This window comes from Mauremys reevesii, linkage group 5 (genome assembly GCF_016161935.1).
Source record: "Mauremys reevesii isolate NIE-2019 linkage group 5, ASM1616193v1, whole genome shotgun sequence".
Classification (NCBI taxonomy): domain Eukaryota; kingdom Metazoa; phylum Chordata; order Testudines; family Geoemydidae; genus Mauremys; species Mauremys reevesii.
In genome coordinates, this window is record NC_052627.1 from 2,678,320 (window position 1) to 2,701,849 (window position 23,530).

At 44.0% G+C, this 23,530-nt stretch overlaps 1 protein-coding gene across 1 annotated transcript; it reads right to left on the reverse strand.

Moving 5' to 3' along the window:
* Positions 1 to 7,150: 7,150 nt before the first annotated feature.
* On the reverse strand, positions 7,151 to 23,270 carry ARL9 (ADP ribosylation factor like GTPase 9). The gene is made up of 4 exons (XM_039539717.1): positions 23,143 to 23,270; positions 19,576 to 19,744; positions 10,404 to 10,579; positions 7,151 to 9,342 (listed from the first exon to the last, which is right to left on the reverse strand). The coding sequence occupies exons 1-4, from the start codon at positions 23,194 to 23,196 to the stop codon at positions 9,163 to 9,165; spliced, it is 579 nt and encodes a 192-aa protein (XP_039395651.1). The 5' UTR covers positions 23,197 to 23,270; the 3' UTR covers positions 7,151 to 9,162.
* Between the last annotated feature and the right edge of the window lie 260 nt (positions 23,271 to 23,530).

Sequence of the window (23,530 nt, forward strand, 5' to 3'; positions counted from 1 at the left end):
GCCAGGGCTGGGGCCAGGGGCACGGCCGGGTTCAGAGCCCCGCGGCCAGGGCTGGGGCCAGGGGCACGGCCGGGTTCAGAGCCCCGGGGCCAGGGCTGGGGCCAGGGACACCGGCTGGGTTCAGAGTCCCAGGGCTGGGGCCAGGGGCACGGCCGGGTTCAGAGCCCCGCGGCCAGGGCTGGGGCCAGAGGCACGGCCGGGTTCAGAGCCCCGCGGCCAGGGCCGGGACCAGGGGCATGGCCGGGTTCAGAGCCCTGGGGCCAGGGGCACAGCTGGGTTCAGAGCCCCGGGGCCAGGGGCACGGCCGGGTTCAGAGCCTCGCGGCCAGGGCCAGGGGCACGGCCGGGTTCAGAGCCCTGCGGCCAGGGCTGGGGTCAGGGTCACCGGCCGGGTTTAGAGCTCACTTCTTTGGATGCATAGAATGGAACAAATTCTATTCATTCTATATCTAGAATTCCATTCTATGCATCCGAAGAAGTGAGCTGCAGCTCACGAAAGCTCATGCTAAAATAAATTTGTTAGTCTTTAAGGTGCCACAAGTACTCCTGTTCTTTTTATAGTAGAAAAAACTTGCTTCCAAAGTCTTCCTGTCCTTCCTGTCCACCCCTGTCTCCCCTCACCCCCATGTTGAAGAGAGCCCTTAAAGAGACAACACCCCTTTCCTGCCAGATAGCTGGACAAACAAGTTTCCCTTTCTTTACTTCTATCTGATGAAGTAGTTTTAAGAGAACCCACTAGCAAATCAGTACCTTAGTAAGATGTAAAATCCTTTGTTATGCCTAAAATCTTTGGAAACATATTTTTTAAAGTTGGTGAAATTTCATAAACATGTCTGTTGTTATGGAGATCACACCGTAAATTAGTTTCCCTTTTTCTAAAAGCAGTGAACATTGTTATGAACACACTAAACCTCTGTGCCTGATTAATTTAAAAGAATGTCTTTGTTTCAGTGAGTTACATATGTAGTAATCTGGAATGAGTACTTTATGAAGACTTGAGTACATTTAAAATATAAAATCAGTTTAGAAATACTGATTAAGAAAATGTAAACCAGAGGAGAGCTGCATCATGTATTTCATAATATTTAATGTTGTATTCAGCAGGACAGCTGACTTGCCCTTACTACAAAGTCTTTGCAAATAAATCTCTGACAAACTTCAGGGTACATCAAAAAACCCATTACTGACATATTTTATTCCCAAGTTTAGTGCTTTTAATTAGGTATCTTCTGCATGTCCAGTCTTCAACTTCTGGCATGCAGTGGAAAACATGCTCCATTTTCTTTAGAAAGAAATTGCAGAAGAATGTTTTTTTTCAAATGTCATTTGCTTCAATTGGGTTCAGGGATTTGGCTGGAAGGGGGTGATCAGGGAGGGGGAGGGAAGAGAGGAGGGAGACCGTGGGGAGAGGGCGGGGCCTGGGCAGAGTGGGGCGGGGCCTGGAGCAGAGCAGGGGTGGAGTATACGCGGGGCCACAGGCAGAAGAGGTGGGCTGGGGAGCTGGCTTCCCCAAGTGGCAGCTTCACCCACCGCCCATGACAGCAGGTGAGAGTGGGTTGGCTCCTGCACACCCAGTTCATGCTGCAGTCTCCTTAGGCAGGGGCCGTATTCACAGAGCCGAATGCGCCAGCACCGCACATTCTGCGTGAGGGAGAGGGTACGGGGGTCTCTACGGGAGCTGTGACTCTCCGCTGCCGTGAGGCAGGCTGGGCGGCTTGGTATCCTTCGCTGCCTTGTCCCTCCCCCCAGGCTGAGAGCCCCAGCTGCCGTCGGGCATAGGGGCACAAGTTTAATAATACTGCATAGGGCCCCCTAAATCCTAAGGATGGCCCTGGCCTTGGGTGTGGGTGGCACATCCAGCAGAGTTCAGAGGTGCCCACCCGCATACAATGCAAGCCCATAGCCTGAGGCCATGACCAGAGGGGAAGGAAGTTCCAACAACTTATTTGTCCAACACTTATTTCTTCTTTTCCAGCTCCCTGTAGCCAGGCCCAGTGCAGGCTGCTGGATCCTGCTGTGTGCACTGCCCCAGCAGTTTAAACCAGTCCGCAGCACAGGTAGGTCTTGTCTGCACTGGCCAGGGAAACTGTACTTAAACCTGAATAGCTAGAGAAGCATTAACATGGGGCCTGATCTTACCAAGGACTGAACATCTCCTGCAGAGTGCTGCTCAGCTCCTGGGAAACAAAGATACTCAGCACCTCACACAATCAGACCCCCAGTTTCCCTGACTATGTAGACTGGGCCTATGGGTGAATGAGTCCAGGAAGTGCAGCTCTGTGCTGTTAAACATTTTGGGCCGATTCTCCACCCTTACAACATCAGTTGTTAAGGAAGGGTAAAGCACCTGTAGTGCTGAAAGTCTTAAAATCCTGATTTGAGGACCTTAGTAACTCAGCCAGAGGCATGGACCTATTACAGGATTGGCGGGGGAGGTGGGGTGAGATTCTGTGGAGTGCAGTGTGCAGGAGGTCAGACTAGATGATTGTGATGGTCCCTTCTGGCCTTAAAAGTCTAGTCTCTTACCCTACTAACAGGGAGAGAATTTGAAAACCACGGTTACTGACAATGAATTAAGATCAAGCATGCCATCAGCTTGCTATCAGTTATGCACCCTTGTCATAAACAGATAGTTAAGGGTTAATGTCTCTTTTACCTGTAAAGGGTTAAGAAGCTCAGGAAACCTGGCTGACACCTGACCAGAGGACCAATGAGGGGACAAGATACTTTCAAATCTTGGTGGAGGGAAGTCTTTTGTTTGTGCTTTTTGTTTTGGGGGGTTGTTCACTCTTGGGACTAAGAGGGACCAGACATCAATCCAGGCTCTCCAAATCTTTCTGAATCAGTCTCTCATGTTTCAAACTTGTAAGTAACAGCCAGGCAAGGCGTGTTAGTCTTATGTTTGTTTTCTCAACCTGTAAATGTTCCTTTTTGCTGAGAGGATTTTACCTCTGTTTGCTGTAACTTTGAACCTAAGGCTAGAGGGGGTTCCTCTGGGCTATATAAATCTGATTACCCTGTAAAGTATTTTCCATCCTGATTTTACAGAGATCATTTTTACCTTTCTTTAATTAAAAGCTTTCTTTTTAAGAACCTGATTGATTTTTTCCTTGTGTTAAGATCCAAGGGGATTGGATCTGGACTCACCAGGAATTGGTGGGGGAAGGGAGGGGGGATGGTTAAATTCTCCTTGTGTTAAGATCCAAGGGGTTGGATCAGTGTTCACCAGGAACTTGGTGAAAAAGCCTCTCAAGGCTGCCCAGGGAGGGGAAGGTTTTGGGGAGACAGAAAGTGATCCAGACACTGAAATTTCTGGATGGTGGCAGTGTTACCAGATCTAAGCTAGTAATTAAGCTTAGAAGTGTCCATGCAGACTCTGTCTATAGATCAGTGGTTCTCAATCTTTTGTACTGGTGACCCCCTTCACATAGCAAGCCTCCGAGTGCGACCCCCCCTTATAAATTAAAAACACTTTTTATATATTTACTACCATTATAAATGCTGGAGGCGAAGCGGGGTTTGGGGTGGAGGCTGGCAGCTCCCGACCCCCCATGTAATAACCTCACAACCCCCTAAGGGGTCCCAACCCCCAGTTTGAGAACCCCTGCTATAGATCATAAACTGTTTTTACAGAGAAGGAATTCTTTGCACTGGCATTTTTTCCCTACTCTCCCATCTCTGATCATATATTAAAATAATGTCAAATATTCTTTTAAATTAGCAGATGGCTTCAGGGCTCTGCCCTGTCTGTTAGGAATGGCATATTTTTTTCTTCTAACAGTATTGCAGTCCCAGTGTTGCCATCTCTCACAACTTCATCACGAGTCTCATGATATTCAATGCTTTCTCTAAAAACCCAGCTTCTGGAGTTGTGATTACTTTGAGAATCTCAGCATTCACTTTAAAAATAAGTTTCTAGCCCTTGTGGATATGAAAAAAGGCTTTAAAACGTGGCCCCTAAAGCCTATGACACCAGAAGGCAAAGAAAAGGAACCCAAAAGTTATTTTTAAAATCTTGTAATTTTGGGGGCCTAACTCATGAATTCTGAGTGCTCGAGATTGATAATACTGCATCCCCATGGTCTTCTCTTTCAACTGCTTCCAATTTAAGCATGTTTTTTTAAAGATTTTAAAAAATTCTCTTGGAGTTGTCTATGAATTTGTCATGGCTATGGCTGCTGTAATGTTTGTCCCTTGTTTCTGTCCCTTGTGCCTGTCCTAGCTGGAAGAAAACGAAGTCTCCAATTCATAGATTGGGTATGTCTACACTACAAAATTAGGTCGAATTTATAGAAATCGATCTTTAGAAAGTGATTTTATATAGTCAATCGTATATGTCCCCACTAAGTGCAGTAGGTCGGCGGAGTGCATCCTCACTACCGTGGCTAGCATCGACTCACGGAGTGGTGCACCGTGGGTAACTATCCCACAGTTCCCGCAGTCTCCGCTGCCCATTGGAATTCTGGGTTAAGCTCCCAATGCCTGATGGGGCAAAAACACTGTTGCGGGTGGTTTTGGGTACATGTCATCAGTCGCCTCTCCCTCCGTGAAAGCAACGGCAGACAATCGTTTCATGCCTTTTTTCCGTGCAGACGCCATACCACAGCAAGCATGGAGCCCGCTCAGCTCAGCTCACCGTCACTGCTGCTGTTGTGTACTGGGTGCTGCTGGCAGCAGACGGTGCAGTAGGTCTGCAAACCATTGTCATCCACCGCTTCCACTGCAACTCTGCTCTCCTGCTGTTGTAAATGAGCTCAGTTTCAATTGAGTAAATGATGACTGCGCTCAATAGAGTAAATGAGCTCAGTCATCCACTGCTTCCGCTGCAACTCTGCTCTCCTGGTGCCATGAATCCACCTCGCAGGTCCTCTTGTCGATTGGTATAAATATCTATTCTTGTGGCATCCGTCGTCTCCACCGCTTCTGCTGCAACTCTGCTCTCCTGCTGTCCTGCAGATGCCATACCACGGCAAGCATGGAGCCCGCTCAGCTCACCGCTGCTGTTGTGAGCATTGTAAACACCTTGTGCATGATCCTGCAGTATAACCAGAACCTGCAAAAGCAGGCGAGGAGGCAACGACAGTGCGATCACAATAGTGATGAGGACATGGACACAGACTTCTCTCAAAGCACGGGCCCTGGCAATTTAACATCCCTGTGACGGGGAAAATACCACAGCAGCCCAAAATGGTAGCACTTAATTTCAGAAAGGGGGATTACATAATATAAAAATGAAGAAGTTAGTTAAACTGAAATTAAAAGGTACAGCGCAAAAAGTGAAATCCCTGCAGGTTGCATGGAAACTTTTTAAAAACACCATAATAGAGGCTCAACTTAAATGTATCCCCCAAATTAAAAAACATAGTAAGAGAACCAAAGAAGTGTCACTGTGGATAAACAACAAAGTAAAAGAAGCAGTGAGAGGCAAAAAGGCATCCTTTAAAAGTGGAAGTTAAATCTTAGTGAGGAAAATAGAAAAGAGCATAAACTCTGGCAAATGAAGAGTAAAACTATGATTAGGAAGGCCAAAAAAGAATTCGAACAGCTAGCCAAAGACTCAAAAAGTAATAGCAAAAAAAATGTTTAAGTACATCAGAAGCAGGAAGCCTGCTGAACAACCAGTGGAGCCACTGGACGATCAAGATGCTAAAGGAGCACTCAAGGATGATAAGGCCATTGCGGAGAAACTAAATGAATTATTTGCATTGATCTTCATGGCTGAGGATGTGAGGGAGATTCCCAAACCCGAGCCATTCTTTTTAGATGACAGATCTGAAGAATTGTCCCAGATTATTGCAGAACTACTAACTGTAGTCTGTAACCTATCATTTGAATCAGCTTCTGTACCAAATGACTGGAGAATAGCTAATGTGACACCAATTTTTAAAAAGGGCTCCAGAGATGATCCCGACAATAACAGGCCGGTAAGCCTGACTTCAGTACCGGGCTAGCTGATTGAAACTATAGTAAAGAACAGACTTGTCAGGCACATAGATGAACATAATTTGTAGGGGAAGAGTCAATATGGTATTTGTAAAGGAAATCATGCCTCACCAATCTACTAGACTCTTTAAGGGGGTCAACAAGCATGTGGACAAGGGGGATCCAGTGGATATAGTGTACTTAGATTTTCAGAAAGCATTTGACAAGGTCCCTCACCAAAGGCTCTTAAGCAAAGTAAGCTGTCGGGATAAGAGGGAAGGTCCTTTTATGGACTGGTAACTGGTTAAAAGATAGGAAACAAATGTTAGGAATAAATTGTCAGTTTTCAGAATAGAGAGAGGTAAGTAAGAGGTGTCCCCCAGAGGTCTGTACTAAGCCCAGTCCTATTTAACATATTCATAAATGATCTAGAAAAAGGGGTAAACAGCGAGGTGGCAAAATTTGCTGATGATATAAAACTACTCAAGACAGTTAAGTTCCAGGCAGACTGCAAAGAGCTACAGAAGGATCTCTCAAAACTGGGTGACTGGGCAACAAAATTGCAGATGAAATTCAATGTTGATAAATGCAAAGTAATGCACATTGGAAAACATAATTCCAACTATACATATAAAATGATGGGGTCTAAATTAGCTGTTACCACTCAAGAAAGATTGTGGATAGTTCTCTGAAAATATGAATACCCATCTCAAAAAAAAGATATATTGGAATTGGAAAAGGTTCAGAAAAGGGCAACAAAAATGATGAAGGGTATGGAACAGCTTCCTTATGAGGAGAGATTAATAAGACTGGGACTTTTCAGCTTGGAAAGGAGATTACTAAGGGGGGATATGATAGAAGTCTATAAAATGATGACTGGTGTGGAGAAAGTAAATAAGGAAGTGTTATTTACTCCTTCTCAAGAACTAGGGGTCACCAAACTAAGTTAGTAGGCAGAAGATTTAAAACAAACCAAAGGAAGTATTTTTTCACACAATGCACAGTCAACCTGTGGAACTCCTTGCCAGAGGATGTTGTGAATGCCAAGACTATACCAGGGTTCAAAAAAGAACTATGTAAGTTCATGGAGGATAGGTCCATCAATGGCTATTAGCCAGGATGGACAGGGATGTCCTTAGCCTCTGTTTGCCAGAAGCTGGGAATGGGCGAGAGGGGATGGATCACTTGATCATTACCTGTTCAGTTCATTCGCTCTGGGGCACCTGGCATTGGCCACTGTCAGAAGGCAGGATACTGGGCTAGATGGACCTTTGGTCTGATCCAGTCTGGCCGTTCTTCTGTTCTAAGGCCAGAAGATACCATTATGATCAGTCAATCTGACCTTCTGCATAGCTCACAGGCCAAAGAATTTTACCCAGTAATTTCTGTATTAAGTCCATAACCTCTGTTTTGAGCTATCATCACCTCTTGCTCAGTTTAGGGCAAAGGGCAGGGAAACAAAGCAGTACTGGTGTCACCGAATTTGGTTCAAGTTCTGCTCCAGTAGTCTATCTGGCAGAAAAATCAGTGTTGGTCTGTTCTTTAAGTCAGTAAAGGCCAATATTTTGGGTCAGTTCTGCTCCTGGAGCTAGGGGTTCAGCACTATACAGGCGGAATGGTGAGGTTGGAAACTGGACAGAGGCTGAGGTTTGAAATGAACACACTTACCCTCCCCAACAAGCAGCATTAGAGAGAGTTTGAACCCCCTTCCTTTCCCCAGCCAATCAACTAACAGGAGTGGCCCAAGGAATGGTTGCAGGCAGTCACTGTTCACCAGGGGGAGAGTGCTAGCTGCCTGAGCTGAGTCCAGGAGGTGGGAGGTGAAGCAGCAGCCTAGAACAGGAGATGTGTGCAAAGCAGAGGAAAAGAGGCCTTTGGAGAAAGAGAGTGGGAAGGCTGGGACCAGGATTTTGACATTAACAATACCAGAGTGTAATACAACTGAAAACTAACTCTACCAGACCACTGGGATGTTCTGGAATATCAGCTGAGCAGTCTGGTCAGAAAAATGAACTCAGACATGTGACTACGATAAAATGTTCTGCTTTATATAACTGTTTCAGTGGACAAATGGAAAGGCTGCTGCTACAAAACCTTTGTACAGAATCTGCTGTTACAAAACCTTGGTTTGGTATTTACAGTATTTTCTAAATATTCTTATTAAGGAGGTACATTCTTTAAATTAAAGAGACAATGGCAAGATGAACATAATGAACAAATTGTTTTCCTTATCTGTAAATAACCAAAATAATTTTTAAAATGTGATTTATTTTTCATCTTTGATATTGTTTGTTTACTTTTGGCATTTGACTTAGTTTAGGGCTTGTCTTTGAAACCAATAGAGTTAAACTAACACAAGAGGGGTGTCTGGATAGCTTTATCTGGTATAAGAATGGCTAATTTCAGTTTAGCTTAAACAGGTTCCTAGTTGAATTAAACTAAACCAAAATAAGCCACTCTTAAACTAAAGTAAGAGCTGTTTGCATCACTAACTAAACAGGTTTAAATTCACACTGTAAGTTATACTGTTGAAACTATCTTCTATAGGCAAAGAAACCCTTAGTGGTTTCTACCTTCTCAGTTTCACTTCCTGGTTTTCACACTCTAACAAAAGGCTGCAAGCCAAGATTTTCAAAGGGGATTAGTGATTTTGGGTGCTCAACTCAAGGCACCTTAAAAGGGCCCGATTTCCAGAAAGTGACGAATGGCCCCCCTCTGAGAAACAGCCCTTCTCAAAGGTGCCAAGCGGGACACTCAGAAACTGGGGCATCCAAACCTGCTAGCCACTTCTGAACAATCTGAACCTTCCCAACACTGTGGAGGAAAGTTTTCCTAGTTTTAAGTGCAGAAATCATGTTGTTAGGATTTTGTAAAACATAAAAACAAACAATTTCAGGCTCAGCTGGTATAAATCAGTGTCATGTAATTGAAGTTAATTGAATAAGGTTGATTTATACCAGCTGAGGATCTGGCTCATTGTTTCTAAACTGCATCTCCCATTAAATCTGTCTTATTGAAACTTCCCCCACCCTACAAATATTTACACTGCTTTTCAAAGATATTTTAAACTGCAAACCGTAAATAAAACAGATGTCCATAACAAATTGACATCATTTTCATATAAACTCCATGCGTTAGGAAAAATAATGCCACATATTTGATTTGAAAGTGAAACTATTGTGGCTGCAAGCTGGCAATACAATAACACAGTATCCCATTACTGCTCCCAGGAGAACAGTTGTCATTGAGTTTCTGAAACCAGCTGCGTGATCAGTTCCTTGGCATCCTGCATGCTGGAAGAGATCTCGGAGCCATCCTCTGCAACGTGGGTTCCAATCAGGAACATTTTTCTCTCATCTCCCATTTCAGACAATGCCAGAGCATCATGAATGTCTGTGATGCAACAGGCACCTTTGAGATCCTGACCAACAAAGACAAAACAACTCTGTTACTTGCATCCCTTATAAACACCAATTATCCCATTCAGTCTCTGAGGCAAAGACCAGTACATTTGGATAATTGAGAGTGAATACTGTGAATTGAGGGGAAGATTTTCAAAAGTGCCTAATGGATTTCAGAGCATAAATTCCTATTGTCTCTGTGATTTGTGCTCCCAAAACCCGTTGGTCTTTTGAAAATCTGGCTAGCTCCATTCTAATTTGTCTCTGGCATGAAAGCATACACTCCAAGGGCATGATCCTGTTTTATGCTGTTCCAGTGTCTCTGACACCAAGGCCCATCCCTGCACTTGAGAGTCCCCGCTGGTAACGTGACCCAGTGGATTTGTGGAAGTGCACACCCATCAGACAGATGCACAGCCCAAGTAAAAGTCAAGTTGTTAGAAAATCTGAGGCAAAGCAGAAGAAACAAACAGGGTTTTAGTAAGATAAAGAGTATCTTGTTTTAGAAAAAAACAGGCATTTTCTTTGTCATATTGATATAATATGGGTGTGATTCAATTCAGGGCACAGAGAAGCCAAGGAATTCAAAGTTATCTTCTGTATTTTAGTGCATTAAGTAGGAGAAAATGTGTCTAGCTGAGAGAAAGCATATTGCAGTTTCCACATTCCTTCAGCTATGCACCCATTCTATGAAACACAAAGTGCCTAATATAAAAATGGGATCCACTAAATGGATCCTAGTAGGTAACGTGAAACATATAGATAAATGCCCTCCAGCCTCTAAATTAAATAATATTTTCCCATGACACTGTACAGACACATTGCTGAGCCTTCAGGTCCAAACTGTCAACCAGGGTTAGCCAGTTCTCCATTTTTGCACCTGCAAATTGCACACACAATTATTTACACGCCCACTTAGGTCATATGGATATCTAAGCACCTGACCTAAACTGTGAGTGCAAAACCAATCCTGAGATTGTTTTCATCTGCAATTGGGAAGCACAAACTGAAGACCAGCTTCTGAAATACCTGGCCTTGAAAGATTCAAATGTGTTTGGAGAGGGTTAAGTTTCCCTTTTACCTGTTTATTGGCTAGGATCACCACGGGCAGAGTGGAGTCATTTTGGATCAACTGATGAAGAAGCTGTTTAGCCAAAGGGAAGCGCTCATGATCTGCTGAATCCACAACGTAGATCAGCACCAGAACCCTAGGCAGGTACATCTTCCAATAGGAACGCAAAGATTCGCTGCCCCCAACTGAAAGAGAACAGTATGGCCGAGCACTCTGTTAGTAACCCAAGCAATGCAGCCACTGCTTGCATCCGAAGAAGTGGGTATTCACCCACGAAAGCTCATGCTGCAAAACATCTGTTAGTCTATAAGGTGCCACAGGATTCTTTGCTGCTTCTACAGAACCAGACTAACACGGCTACCCCTCTGATACTTGAAGATATGCAATGTGAACACAAGATATTCAGATTAGAGAATATTTGATTTTATGTACTTTTGTTATCACTTAACAGTTCCTAAATATAAAGGCACCTAATCAAAATACCATCCTCTTATTTTTCAAATGTTAAGCTGCCCTCAGTCTCTCTCTCTCTCTCTGTTTGTTGGGGAAAGGGAGTAAGGGAAGCTAGACAGAAGAGCAGATTCTCTCCCTGAAAACATTCCTACAAAAGACTACGTCCAAGTGCTTGCTCTTTATTAAGGCCTAATGTTTTCAAACCTTTCCTCTAGTTCTGGGGGTCTCTCGGTTTGGGGATCTGACTTGAGATATCCCGGACCTGTTTTTTTCAGAAGTGCTGAGCTCTCCCTACTACAGTCAAGATGCACAGCCATAGGTGCTTAAGAAGAAAATCCCAGTGAGCTCACAGAACTATTCCTGTACAAGAGGTGAAGATCATTGCTTCGGATACATTTTACCGACCCTAATATCTTCTAGATCCTGAGTTAAGCTGTCTCCAGTATAAGGGCTGCAACACTATACCTCCCAACTACTCAGCTGAGTCACCCACCAGTAACATAACTGAGCTCAGCCTGCTCCAGTCTGCAAAGAGGACTTTTGCATTGCCTGTGGATTTCAGTAGGAGCAGTCCCCCAGTACAAGGGGTCTGTCACAGGTGTGATCATGCACTGCTACTCTGTGCAGCTTGCCTGATCCACTCTTTTAAGAGACCAGAGGATCAGAATGTACAAGCTTCCTCTTAGGCAAACTTCAAAGTCAGTGCAATGCTCAAGTGGAGGCTGATGTATATTAAGGAACAATTAGAACACCTAGTCTGATCTCCTGTTTAACACAGGCCATAGAATTTCAACTAATTACTAACAGAGTGCTGAACAACAGAACGCCTCAGTGGATTATTACAACTATAAATATGTTGCATTTATAGCATGCTTTGCAAACATGGGGGCCAAATATTTCACAAATGGTCACTGAGTTGGGCCCCCGTCCTTCCAACATAAGACATCTGGGGCTTGATTTTCAGAGGTGCAAAACTCTAACTGATTAGAATGGAGGCTGTGGGTGCTCCGCACCTCTGGAAATCAGGCCCCTCGGTGCGTCATGGTGGCTATCTAAAGTGAGTATGCACATTTGCAAACGTCGGCCTGACTGATCCTCACAATCACACTCAGGGGTAATACACAGACAGGGAGATTGACGCACAGAGGGGAAGAGGGTTTTTCAGAGCCATAAAGGGGAAAGAGTCAATGTCAGAGCCAGCAATAGTTCTGTCCTGTGTTCACACCCAACCTTTCTACTCTGCTTGACACTTCCCAGCCCCAGGTGCCTGTTGCAGCACCAGTGCCTCCTGGCTCAGAGAAGCTGTTCTCCTGGGGGAGCCCAGCTGAATGGCAAGAGGCACTGCTTCGGGGATAGTCTACACTACCACACTATATCAGCACAACTGCACCGCTGTAGAACGCCTGAAGATGTGCTATGCCAACAGGAGAGCGCTTTCATGTCGGCATAATTACTCCACCACAACGGTGTGGACACCGCTTTAAGTCAACGTAACTTGCGTCACTCGGGGTGGCTTTTTCACACCCCTGAGCGACACAAGTTACATCAAGTGAAGTGGTAGTGTAGACAAGTCCTAGGTCTGGACATATGGCTTCCAAAGTCCCTCCTGTATCTGCTCCGCAGGGTAGTGTGACAACAGAGCTAGGAATAAGATCTGGGTTCTCCCGCATGGCAGGGCACAGCAGTATATGCACTGAGGAAGCACAATCCTGCACCTACTGTGCATCCAGATTCCCACAGACTTCAACTGGGATACACGGCTAGGCTATTATACATACTGTATTACTACACAGGTAAGCCTGGACTATACGGCTAAACACACAGTCACCCGACCGGCTTCTGACTGCATGTGTGGGGTTCATGTGGATTGTGGGAAGCCCCTGGCACCTCGGCAGTGGTTTTGCTGCATTGTATTTGTATATCTGAACTCACAGGGCATTCACACAATTGTGGAACAAGGGTCGGTCCCCCTTACACACGAGATCAGCCATCTTGGGTACTACTGTGGAATAACTGAGGCCTGGAAAACAGCAGCTTGTTTTTAGATGTCTTCACCAGACCTTTGTACCTCAAGTTAACTGACTGTCCATTAACTCAAGGTACTTTAACCCACTGAATGTTTGTAGTTTGGCAGAGCCATTTTCCTGGGACAACTGACAATCGTTTGTAGCCTAGAACAAACGAGCCTTTCAAAGGGGTGCCTTCACTAGGACAAAAGGTGTGTTCTTAACTCAAGTGAGCTCAGGCCTGGGCTACACTTACAGGTTCTGCCAGTTGAACGCACCTTCTGCTGTGGGCACGGCTATATTGGTATAGAAGTGCTTCTACTGGTATAGCTTATGCCAGTTCAGAGCAGTGGCATGGCTAGGAGTGGAAATTTGGGTGGGCCCTGACTTTTGGGTGGACGGGCAATGACAGACGGTGGTAGCTCAGCTTTTTCCCCAACGCCACAACTCTGCCCCTGGTTCAGAGAACGAACACAAGCTACTCCAGCATAAACTGGAGCCTGGGTTCTCGCCCAGGCTCCAAACCCAACTCAGCTGCTTTTCCATGGGCTAACACCCACGTAAGAGCCCAGGTTAACTGTGCAGCGAAGACAGACCAAAAGTTATCTTATTCAGGTTAAGAACACACCATTTCTCCTACTGAACACCAGGCCAAGATGTTCACAATCTTGAGTTAATTGGCAATTAATTAACTCAAGGTAGAAAAACCTCCAGTGCAGACCAGGCCTGTGATGTCAGCATACAACTGACTTCAAATCCTTTGCATAATGCTTCATATTGGTCAAAGGGGTGTGGAATTCTTCACCAGGTGGCTGCTTGTTTGGGGGGAGGAAGGTCACATCTGCTTAAATGCAGGGCCCTGTCTGTTTATTGGGCACCAAGCTGGATCTAAAATCTGCAGCAAGGGCCAAGGTCCAGTGCAGGCTAGAAATTTTGGAGCAGCTTCAGGTACATTCGATAAAGGAGGATTCCTTGAATTAAACACAAACACAGATAACACCAGCCATGATGATATCTTTGATTTATATTGATTTGAAAGTCAATCTGTTTTATGCAGCTTCTAGATTTTCAGCAAGCCCTGGAATTTTCTTCTGAAAACACAGACCTGGCCACAGAAGTTGTGGAGGGAGGCTGGAAGGTTTGGGAACTGCAGAAAAAACAGCTGGGATTGGGGCACCGAGGAAGCAGTGGAGACTTTTTGTCCCCAGGGAGGAGACTTCCCTGTTTTAAGGAGGGGACAGAGATCCCTTGCTCCCCAGCCCAGAAGCTTTTCACCAGGAATCACACAACCCCCAAATTCCTCACTGGAGTTCCATCAGACTAGAGTGGCAAACTAGGCCCTTGATCTTAATAGGTTTTATTTCCACTAGGAGAACCATTGCACATGCTGCAAGGTTTTTGCAGTTAGAAGCTTCTTTTTAGTTCCCAGCAGCCTCTTCTGAGAACAGAGACCTCAGAAGGAGAGTCTCCCTAGCCATTTTCAGAGCTCCAAAGGGAAAACTTAAAAGATTTATTCTAATTGCGTCACTAAAAATGCTAGGTTTCAGAGTAGCAGCCGTGTTAGTCTGTATCAGCAAAAAGAACAGGAGTCCTTGTGGCACCTTAGAGACTAACAAATGTATTTGAGCATAAGCTTTCATGGGCTGCAGCCCACTTCATCAGATGCATAAAATGGAACATAAGGTAAGAAGATATAGATACATACAGAGAACATGAAAAGGTGGAAGTACCCATACCAACTGTAAGAGGCTAATTAATTAAGATAAGCTATTATCAGCAGGGGAGAAAAACTTTAGAAGTGATAATCAAGATGGCCCATTTCGGACAGTTGACACGAAGGTGTGAGGATACTTTAACATGGGGAAAAAAATTCAATTAGTGTAATGACCGAGCCATTCCCAGTCTCTGTTCAAACCTAAGTTAATGGTATTGTCATAAACAGATAGTTAAGGGTTAATGCAACTTTTACCTGCAAAGAGTTAAGAAGTTCACCTAGCCTAGCTGACACCTGACCAGAGGAACCAACGGGGGAACAAGATGTTTCAAAAGGAAGGAGGGAAGTTTCCTTTGTTAGAGTCAGTTTCAGTTGGAGTGAAAAAGATCAAGGAACCAGCCTCTTATCAGAGTAGTAAGTTTTAGAAAGGAATAAATAGGTTTATGTTTATTTTCTTTTGTAACTTGTCTTTGTGCAATTAGGGGAGTAATCAAATTTGGGTATTCTTGTGTGTACTAAGGTTTTTGCCCAGGGGAACATCCTGTGTTTTAAATCTGTTGTCTGTGAGATCAGCTTGTCTGATGTCTCCCAGAGGTTTTTTCTTTTACCTTTCTTTTCTTTAGTTAAAAGCCTTCTTTTTAAGAACCTGATTGATTTTTTCCCTGTTTTTTAGATCCAAGGGAATTGGATCTGGACTCACCAGGGAATTGGTGGAGGAGTCTCTCAAGGCTACCCAGGGAGGGGAAGGTTTTGGGGGGGGGAGACAGTTTCCTCCAGATAACTCAGACACCTGGATGGTGGCAGCGAGACCAGATCTAAGCTGGTAGTTAAGCTTAGAGGTGTTCATGCAGGTCCCCACATCTGTACCCTAAAGTTCAGAGTGGGGGTGAGACCTAAGACAGGTATCTAGTTTGCATATTAACTCAAGTTCAGCAGCTTCTCGCTGAAGTCTGTTTTTGAAGCTTTTCTGTTGCAAAATTGTCACCTTAACGTTTGTCACTGAGTGATTAGAGAGATTGAAGTGTTCTCCTACTGGTTTTTGAGTGTTATGATTCCTGATGTCAGATTTGTGTCCGTTTATTCTTTTGCATAAAAAATGATGTGTCTTATACAGGATATGTAATCAGTTATGAAGCTGTTATCTGAGAGTCCGATAATGTACTTCTGGACCCAGAGGATGCAGACGCATTAGCCTGCATGGGAAAGCAAAATTATTACAAGGGAAGTTCCATTTTTTTTTCCAATTTATGGTACTTACTTGGCCCCAATTAGCACAGTACCTGAGCACCTCTCCCCTCCATCAGGTAAGGAAGTGCTATTGGTCCAACTTTTTATAAGCTGCAAGGCCAGAAGGGACCACTGTGATCATCTAGTCTGACCTCCTGTATAACACAGGCCAGAGAACTTTCCCCAAATAATTCCCATTTTACAGATGGGGAGCCTAAGTGGTCTGCCCAAAGTCACACATTGTCTGTATCAGAGCAAGGAATTTACCCAGATCGCTCAAGTCCTAGGCTTGCCCTAGCTACTGGGCCATCCTTCCTCTCTCTAACTCCCTTCTTCCTCATGAATGCTAAGGATTGCTGCGTCCTTTAAATCCTACTCTACCACCAGGAGTCAGGTGCTCCCAGTCTGGAACTAGTACAGTGGCCTCTCCCACAGACACATCATTAATTGCTATGGAGATAGTGACACAGTGGCACACAGATTTTAAAGGTATTTAAGCTCCTAGTGGTATTTTTGAAAGTACCTAAATGCCTAAAAAGCCAGCTGGATAACGAGATTTTTAAAAAAATATCAATTTTTTTATTGAAGGTAATTTTTTTAAAAAGAAACAAAGTATATCTGTTCAAACAAATCTCATATAATGACAATTTCGGTTAAGGCCCAAACTTTACTATAAACTATTTAAATTATTTTCATTACATAAAAAAATAATATTCAAGCAATACCTGTTTGCTGCCAAGTTTTAAAGAAAGTCAGACCACTGAACTGGTGTAAGTCTCTGGCTAAGCAGAGTTTGCTGAAGTGCTAAACAGCAATAGTGCGAGACAGCAGTAGCCTCTTCTGCAGGTGCAGAGAGAATATTTTCTTTATTTCAGTTTATTCAATTAGTTCAGTTAAATGACTAGCTCATTCAAAGTTAAAAAAACAACTAGGAGCTGAAAAAAAGGAGGAAAGTTGTTTTACCTATCTATGAATAAAACTGAAGCATGAGAGGTTGAGATCTGCTAGTTCTAAAATCTTGAAGGACATGGCGAGCAGAATCAATCAGTTCAATGCACTAGCTATAGATCATTCTTTCTTTGTTTATTAAATCAGTTTTAGAAACAAAACATGTTTTGATCAACTTAATTTTTTCCCCTCATGAATCTAGCAAGGTAGTTTTATTTAGCTAACAGAAAATTTTAAAATGCTGATTTTGTGCATTTAATTAAATTCCACTTTCCATCCAAATGCAGCCTGACATAGATCACAAGTAAACAAATAATTATAATCTAGTAAAGGAGAAATGTGTCCATATTTTCTAACATAATAAGAAGTAAAAATTAAGAATCTGAGTAAATGTAAGCAAAGCTATATAATTGCTTAAATAACTATGTATAGCTATGATATATTCTCCTGGTTAGCAAAACAGTAGTACCAAAATATACTTCAGCCTTTCTTTAGGAATATAACTAAAAAGTACAAATACAAAACAAAATTAAAATTGCTTCCTGCTTGCTAATTTAAATCACTGATTTAAAAATCAACCGACCTTGCATAGACACTTTTGAAAATCCCACTAGGCAACTGAATACCTTTAAAATCTGGCCCTATATTTTCTAAATACTGGATTTCTGTTTGCTTAGTTCCTTTTAGTTCTCATAAAAGATGCTGGCCTGACAGACTAGGAAATTTCTATTTATCCACCAACGAGGTAAACAGGTAATACCATAACCTATACACTGCCCTGCCAACACGCCCCACCCGTTCTAGAGAACAGAACCCCGTCTCTATGTACATTCAGTTATTATTATAGGTGGAGCATGAGCAAAGTTACGTAAGGGTTTCCATTCTGTTGTTTACAATTTGTTCATCTTTTCTGTTCTGGCTGAATATAGGCAGGGTTGTTCTTCATCTGGGAGTGACATTGTTCTGCTTAAATTTTAGTCAAAACAGATCAGTAGTTTCCAGAATAAAGAAAGAGAAAGTTTACACTTTCTCTAACAGCTCTAGCACATCCACTGTCCATAGTAAGAACTAGACATTTGGGGTAGAGATAATCCCGTAGTTACAGCTGGGCCTGCCTTTTGGTGGTTATGATTTGTTAAAAGTTATAAGTATTTTTAAAATGTGCTTGGAACATGTGTGCTGGATTTGGTAATGCGGTTTTAACGTTTGCCAACATTCTCCTGGTTCAGCATGTGTGCATAACATAGAAAATACCACAGACCACATAAGTAAATAGATTAGATAGGGAGGTACAGATTTGACTGACAGAAACTGAACGAAGTCATCTCATTTCACAGAGGTCACTAAAGAGCCACCAGTTAGCAACAAACTTCAGTTACTACCAGCTGGGCCTGGATAGGAAAGGGCACCTCTGAAATGAAAGGTTCTGTCAAGTATTGCCAGTCACCTGAACCAAGCAGTTCCACTCTACAAAACTGCTTTGGATATTAATATAATGCATGCACTGAGCTCAGCCAGAGCATCCTCCACTTCCTTCCAAGTCAATGGAAGGTGCATGGGCTAAATACCTCTCAGTGGATGCTTTGAGGATCAGGACCCTATTAAGTAACTGTTTCAGTCGGATATTATAAATAACCTGAATGTACTATAGCCAGAAACAAAGTTGCTTGACTATTTTCATACACTGAACTATTGTATATTTTTCCCAGTGAAAATTAAGTTTTTAAAACCTCCAAAGTGGTCACAGCAGTTTTTTGTTTGTAGACTCAGTCTGCATGCAGAGTCCACCCTGTCTGGAGGAAGGAAAGGATTAGCCAGAGTTCAAAGGAGCTCCATCATAATGGTAATTAAGAATTAGAACATTTAGAGTTCCTGTGGTTTAAACTTTACAAACATCAGAGATTCCTTATTCTGCCTAGCCTTAGAGTGATTGCCTAGCCCTCGTCCCAACACTGTACTTAGCTAGACACGTTCTCTAGTGAAAAACACTAATTCACAGCTGTAAAACACAACTTTCTTCAACAGTGTCATTACCTGGAGTTACATTAGCATTCTCTCACCCTCAGCCAAAGTCATCCCTAGTGTAACTTCACTGGAGCTATGCCAGAAATGAATTTGGCTCCATATTTCCATTTAGCATATGTGCACACACACATGCACTTTGATGCCAATGTATTTTCTTAAGCAAGGAACAATGTAGAAAGATGTAATCCGTTAATAAGCACTGTAGCCGTAGTGTCTTCACAGTGTCCCAGAGGACAGTGTGATAGCACATCTCTGAAATTGGAAGGATTAAAAATGGAGGGTTTATAGAGGGATGGTTAGAAAAAGGGGAGGTTGTGGTTATGAAAAAAATAATACACCAACTATGTACTCAGCAATATAGAAAGAGGACAGACAGCTATTTGGTTACCTTTTATTTTATACTCAGAGAAACTACTGCAAAAAAACCAGCACTCCCATCCATTTTTTTGAATAGTACCATTTGATAGACATGTTTGGTCTGTTAAATAGGTGTATAGAGATTTCACTCCATTTAATAAAATCACTAGAAATGACATGTTGTAGGTGCTGTAATGACGCTCACTCACCCTGTTAAACAGAAAGATCTGATGACTGTATTCCTGTATAATGTGTCTTTAGACAAAAAACTCGCTGCTGTAATGATTATTTTGTTTCTAATACTTATGTGGCAAGGATCTGTAAACTTGTTAAAACTTCCTAAATAAATCATTAAAAAAATGAAGGGTCTAAGAGTTCTTCCTAAAGCAAAGTTCCCATTAAATATAATGAGAGTTTTCCTTATGTTACTTATTAAAATGCACGCACTTACTTTCTAAGAATTCCATCTTGGCTTCTTCGGTGTTGATGCAGACCGCGTTGATGCCCTCTGTGGGAGCTGTACTTCGCTTCACATGGTTTGTGGCCAGTGAGTGGAGAACACTGGTTTTCCCCGCTCCATCCAGGCCCAGTACTAGTATCTGTTTGCTTTGGGGTTTTCCCTGTGAAATAAGAAGGAGCACGTTCACTAGTGCAGCAGGAAGAGGGTGAGTAGCTGTTCAGCATACACGTCTGCAGAGAATCCCCCTATGAAGCATTAAGCGTTTTGCAGGGCTAGCACACAAGGAACCAAGAGAACTAATCTGTCTGTGTGCGGCTATAAGAGAAAACCCCCAAATATTAGTCAAACTCCAGCAAGATGAATGCAGTAGGGGCCTATGCCAGCACTAGGAATAGAAAGGCTCAGAAATGCAGGGCCGTCCTTCGGCATAGGCAGCATACACGGCTGCGTAGGGCACCTGAAAATTTGGGGCACCCCCGGGTCTTGGTGTCCACCCTCCCGCCTCTTCTTATCCCTGTTCTGACCCTTCCTGCAGGCTCCCACAGCCAGCTGCTGCAGCCTGGTGAGTCTTCCTCCGGAGAGGAGCTAGTAACTTAAAAGTGAAAAAGCCTCCAGCCTGCCAGACCTATTGGCACAACACTGACACTGTTAAAGAGCCATTCAAGGGGTAATGAAGCCATTTCACAGGCATTTGCCAACCCCCAGGAATATACTGTCAATTTCTGAATTTACTGACAAAACCAGTTGTGCGTCACGGTCATAGTTACTCAGAACAGGTTAGTCTACAGGACCTTAGTTTAAAATTTGCTTTAAAAATATTTCATTAGTGTGTTGCTGAAGATTTTAAAATCACATCTCTCAAAAATCCTTGCATCGATTTTTAGATGCACAATCTGAGTATTCAGCTTTAGCCTTAAATGCTTGGATCTTCAGACATAGTTTTTTTAAATAAATCCTTCAAAAGACCACCACACATTTTAATTGTAATTACTATAGTAGAAAAAACTTGCTTCCAAAGTCTTCCTGTCCTTCCTGTCCATCCCTTTCTCCCCTCACCCCCCTGTTGAAGAGAGCCCTTAAAGAGACAACACCCCTTTCCTGCCAGATAGCTGGACAAACAAGTTTCCCTTTCTTTACTTCTATCCGATGAAGTAGTTTTAAGAGAACCCACTAGCAAAATCAGTACCTTAGTAAGATGTAAAATCCTTTGTTATGCCTAAAATCTTTGGAAACATATTTTTTAAAGTTGGTGAAATTTCATAAACATGTCTGTTGTTATGGAGATCACACAGTAAATTAGTTTCCCTTTTTCTAAAAGCAGTGAACATTGTTATGAACACACTAAACCTCTGTGCCTGATTAATTTAAAAGAATGTCTTTGTTTCAGTGAGTTACATATGTAGTAATCTGGAATGAGTACTTTATGAAGACTTAAGAGTACATTTAAAATATAAAATCAGTTTAGAAATACTGATTAAGAAAATGTAAACCAGAGGAGAGCTGCATCATGTATTTAATGTTGTATTCAGCAGGACAGCTGACTTGCCCTTACTACAAAGTCTTTGCAAATAAATCTCTGACAAACTTCAGGATACATCAAAAAACCCATTACTGACATATTTTATTCCCAAGTTTAGTGCTTTTAATTAGGTATCTTCTGCATGTCCAGTCTTCAACTTCTGGCATGCAGTGGAAAACATGCTCCATTTTCTTTAGAAAGAAATTGCAGAAGAATGTTTTTTTTCAAATGTCATTTGCTTCAATTGGGTTCAGGGATTTGGCTGGAAGGGGGTGATCAGGGAGGGGGAGGGAAGAGAGGAGGGAGACCGTGGGGAGAGGGCGGGGCCTGGGCAGAGTGGGGCGGGGCCTGGAGCAGAGCAGGGGTGGAGTATACGCGGGGCCACAGGCAGAAGAGGTGGGCTGGGGAGCTGGCTTCCCCAAGTGGCAGCTTCACCCACCGCCCATGACAGCAGGTGAGAGTGGGTTGGCTCCTGCACACCCAGTTCACGCTGCAGTCTCCTTAGGCAGGGGCCGTATTCACAGAGCCGAATGCGCCAGCACCGCACATTCTGCGTGAGGGAGAGGGTACGGGGGTCTCTACGGGAGCTGTGACTCGGTACCCTTCGCTGCCTTGTCTCTCCCCGCCCCCAGGCTGAGAGCCTGGGCTGCCGTCGGGCATAGGGGCACAAGTTTAATAATACTGCATAGGGGCCCATAAATCCTAAAGACGGCCCTGCAGAAATGTATCAAGTTAGACCCTGATCCTGCAAATAGCTACGCATACACTTTCTTTATACACTGAGTAACCCCACTGCCTTCAATGTGACTACTCAAAGTGTGTGAAGTTAGCTCGTTGCAGGGACCTTATAGAGACATCGTCCGTTTCTTTGGAACTCTTTCCGTTTTCCAACATCACAGTCCTTCTGTAAAGGAGAAGGAACGCTCCCTGCCTGCAAGGTGAGTACGACACATTGGTGCTCCTGCAGTTTTCCCAGCCTGCATTAACAGAATACTGCCATGGCTTTCGAAACAAAACATCTTAGTCTCCTTTATTTAAAGGCACCCTTTTAGAAGCCTGAAAATAAGTGTTTCTCTACCAATATCAATGTGTTCTCCTTGGCAAATGCCTGTGTCTTCTGAGCTTTGAATGTATCTGGATTAATATATTCCCATCCATTTAAGTAGGGATAGCTCAGTGGTTTGAGCATTGGCCTACTAAACCCAGGGTTGTGAGCTCAATCCTTGAGGGGGCCACTTGGGGATCTAGGGCAAAAATCTGTCTGGGGATTGGCCCTGCTTTGAGCAGGGGGTTGGACTAGATGACCACCTGAGGTCCCTTCTAGGCCTGGTATTCTATGACCTTCAATGCACACTTAATATCATCAAGCCAAGACTCTGTTTGTGGACTAGCATCATCAGTTAGCCCACCACAGCTATTGGAATATTGTTTGTCACTGCAGAAAGAACAAAGGTACATTATGTTCTTGTAGAATCTGATTAATTTGACTTGGCACTTAGCTTGTTTTTACTAGCTATTCAGAACTGGACAGGGCTTTCCCTAGCTACTCCCCCCTGCCCCCCCTTTTTTTTTTTTAAAGAGGGACATGAGCATTTTTCTTCCACTGTAATGCAAGTGAGAGCCTCACAAACTGTTTACATGCTGTGAAACCCTGGTGTGTGTTATCCACCACCAGTGATGGGATGGGGCGGAGGGACATATGATCCTGATCCTTACACTAGATGGCAAGGATGGCACGCACAGGCATGGACAAGAGCCCTATGCACTGCTTAGGGCTATTGCTACAGGGTTATTTTTAGAAGGGGAGGCTATACCCATTCCCCCTTCCGCTCTCCCGCTGGTGCGTTTGCTCAGCTGGTCCTCAGACTAGGATCCCCAAATAAATCGATGCTTCCCCCAGCAGCTCCCGTGAGGCTCGGCCAGAGCAAGGACCACTGCCCAGGATTCTGGGGGCCAGCCGCACCAGGCTACCCAGGATGGTTTGATCTCCATGAGCCTCCTAGTTCCAGCCCCGAGCTGCTCCCCACGACCCCTCTCACCTCCTGTGCTGGTAGGGCACCGGGCACCCAGCCACCTCCCCCCAGCTGCGCCATGCGGCCTGGGGATAGAGGGTTGAACTAGAGAGGCAGCTTGGTCACCCACCATTCCTCTGCAGTGCAACCCTTGCTGGCCCGGAGGAGCAGCTGCAGGAGGCTCCGTGCCACGCCATCGCCCGGGGCCTGTCGATCAGGGATGAGGGGCCACTGGGTGCATGAGCGTCACCTGGGATGAGCAGCGCTGGATGTGGGAGTCACACCATCACAGAGGTGTAGGCACACGGTTGTGTATGATGGCTAGCACTGCAAAGCCCAGCGTGCTGTACGCCCCGCCATGCTCATTCTCTGGTGCTGCAGCAGCTGGCTAGCTTCATTCTGAAATGACGGGTCT

Coding starts and splice junctions, on each gene's coding strand:
- ARL9 (XM_039539717.1), bottom strand. CDS start 23,196: ATGGCGCAGCTGGGGGGAGGTGGCTGGGTGCCCGGTGCCCTACCAGCA. Junction 19,745..23,142: donor GTGCCCTACCAGCACAGGAG/GTGAGAGGGGTC, acceptor CTTATTTCACAG/GGAAAACCCCAAAGCAAACA. Junction 9,343..10,403: donor TGATCCTAGCCAATAAACAG/GTAAAAGGGAAA, acceptor TTTGTTGGTCAG/GATCTCAAAGGTGCCTGTTG.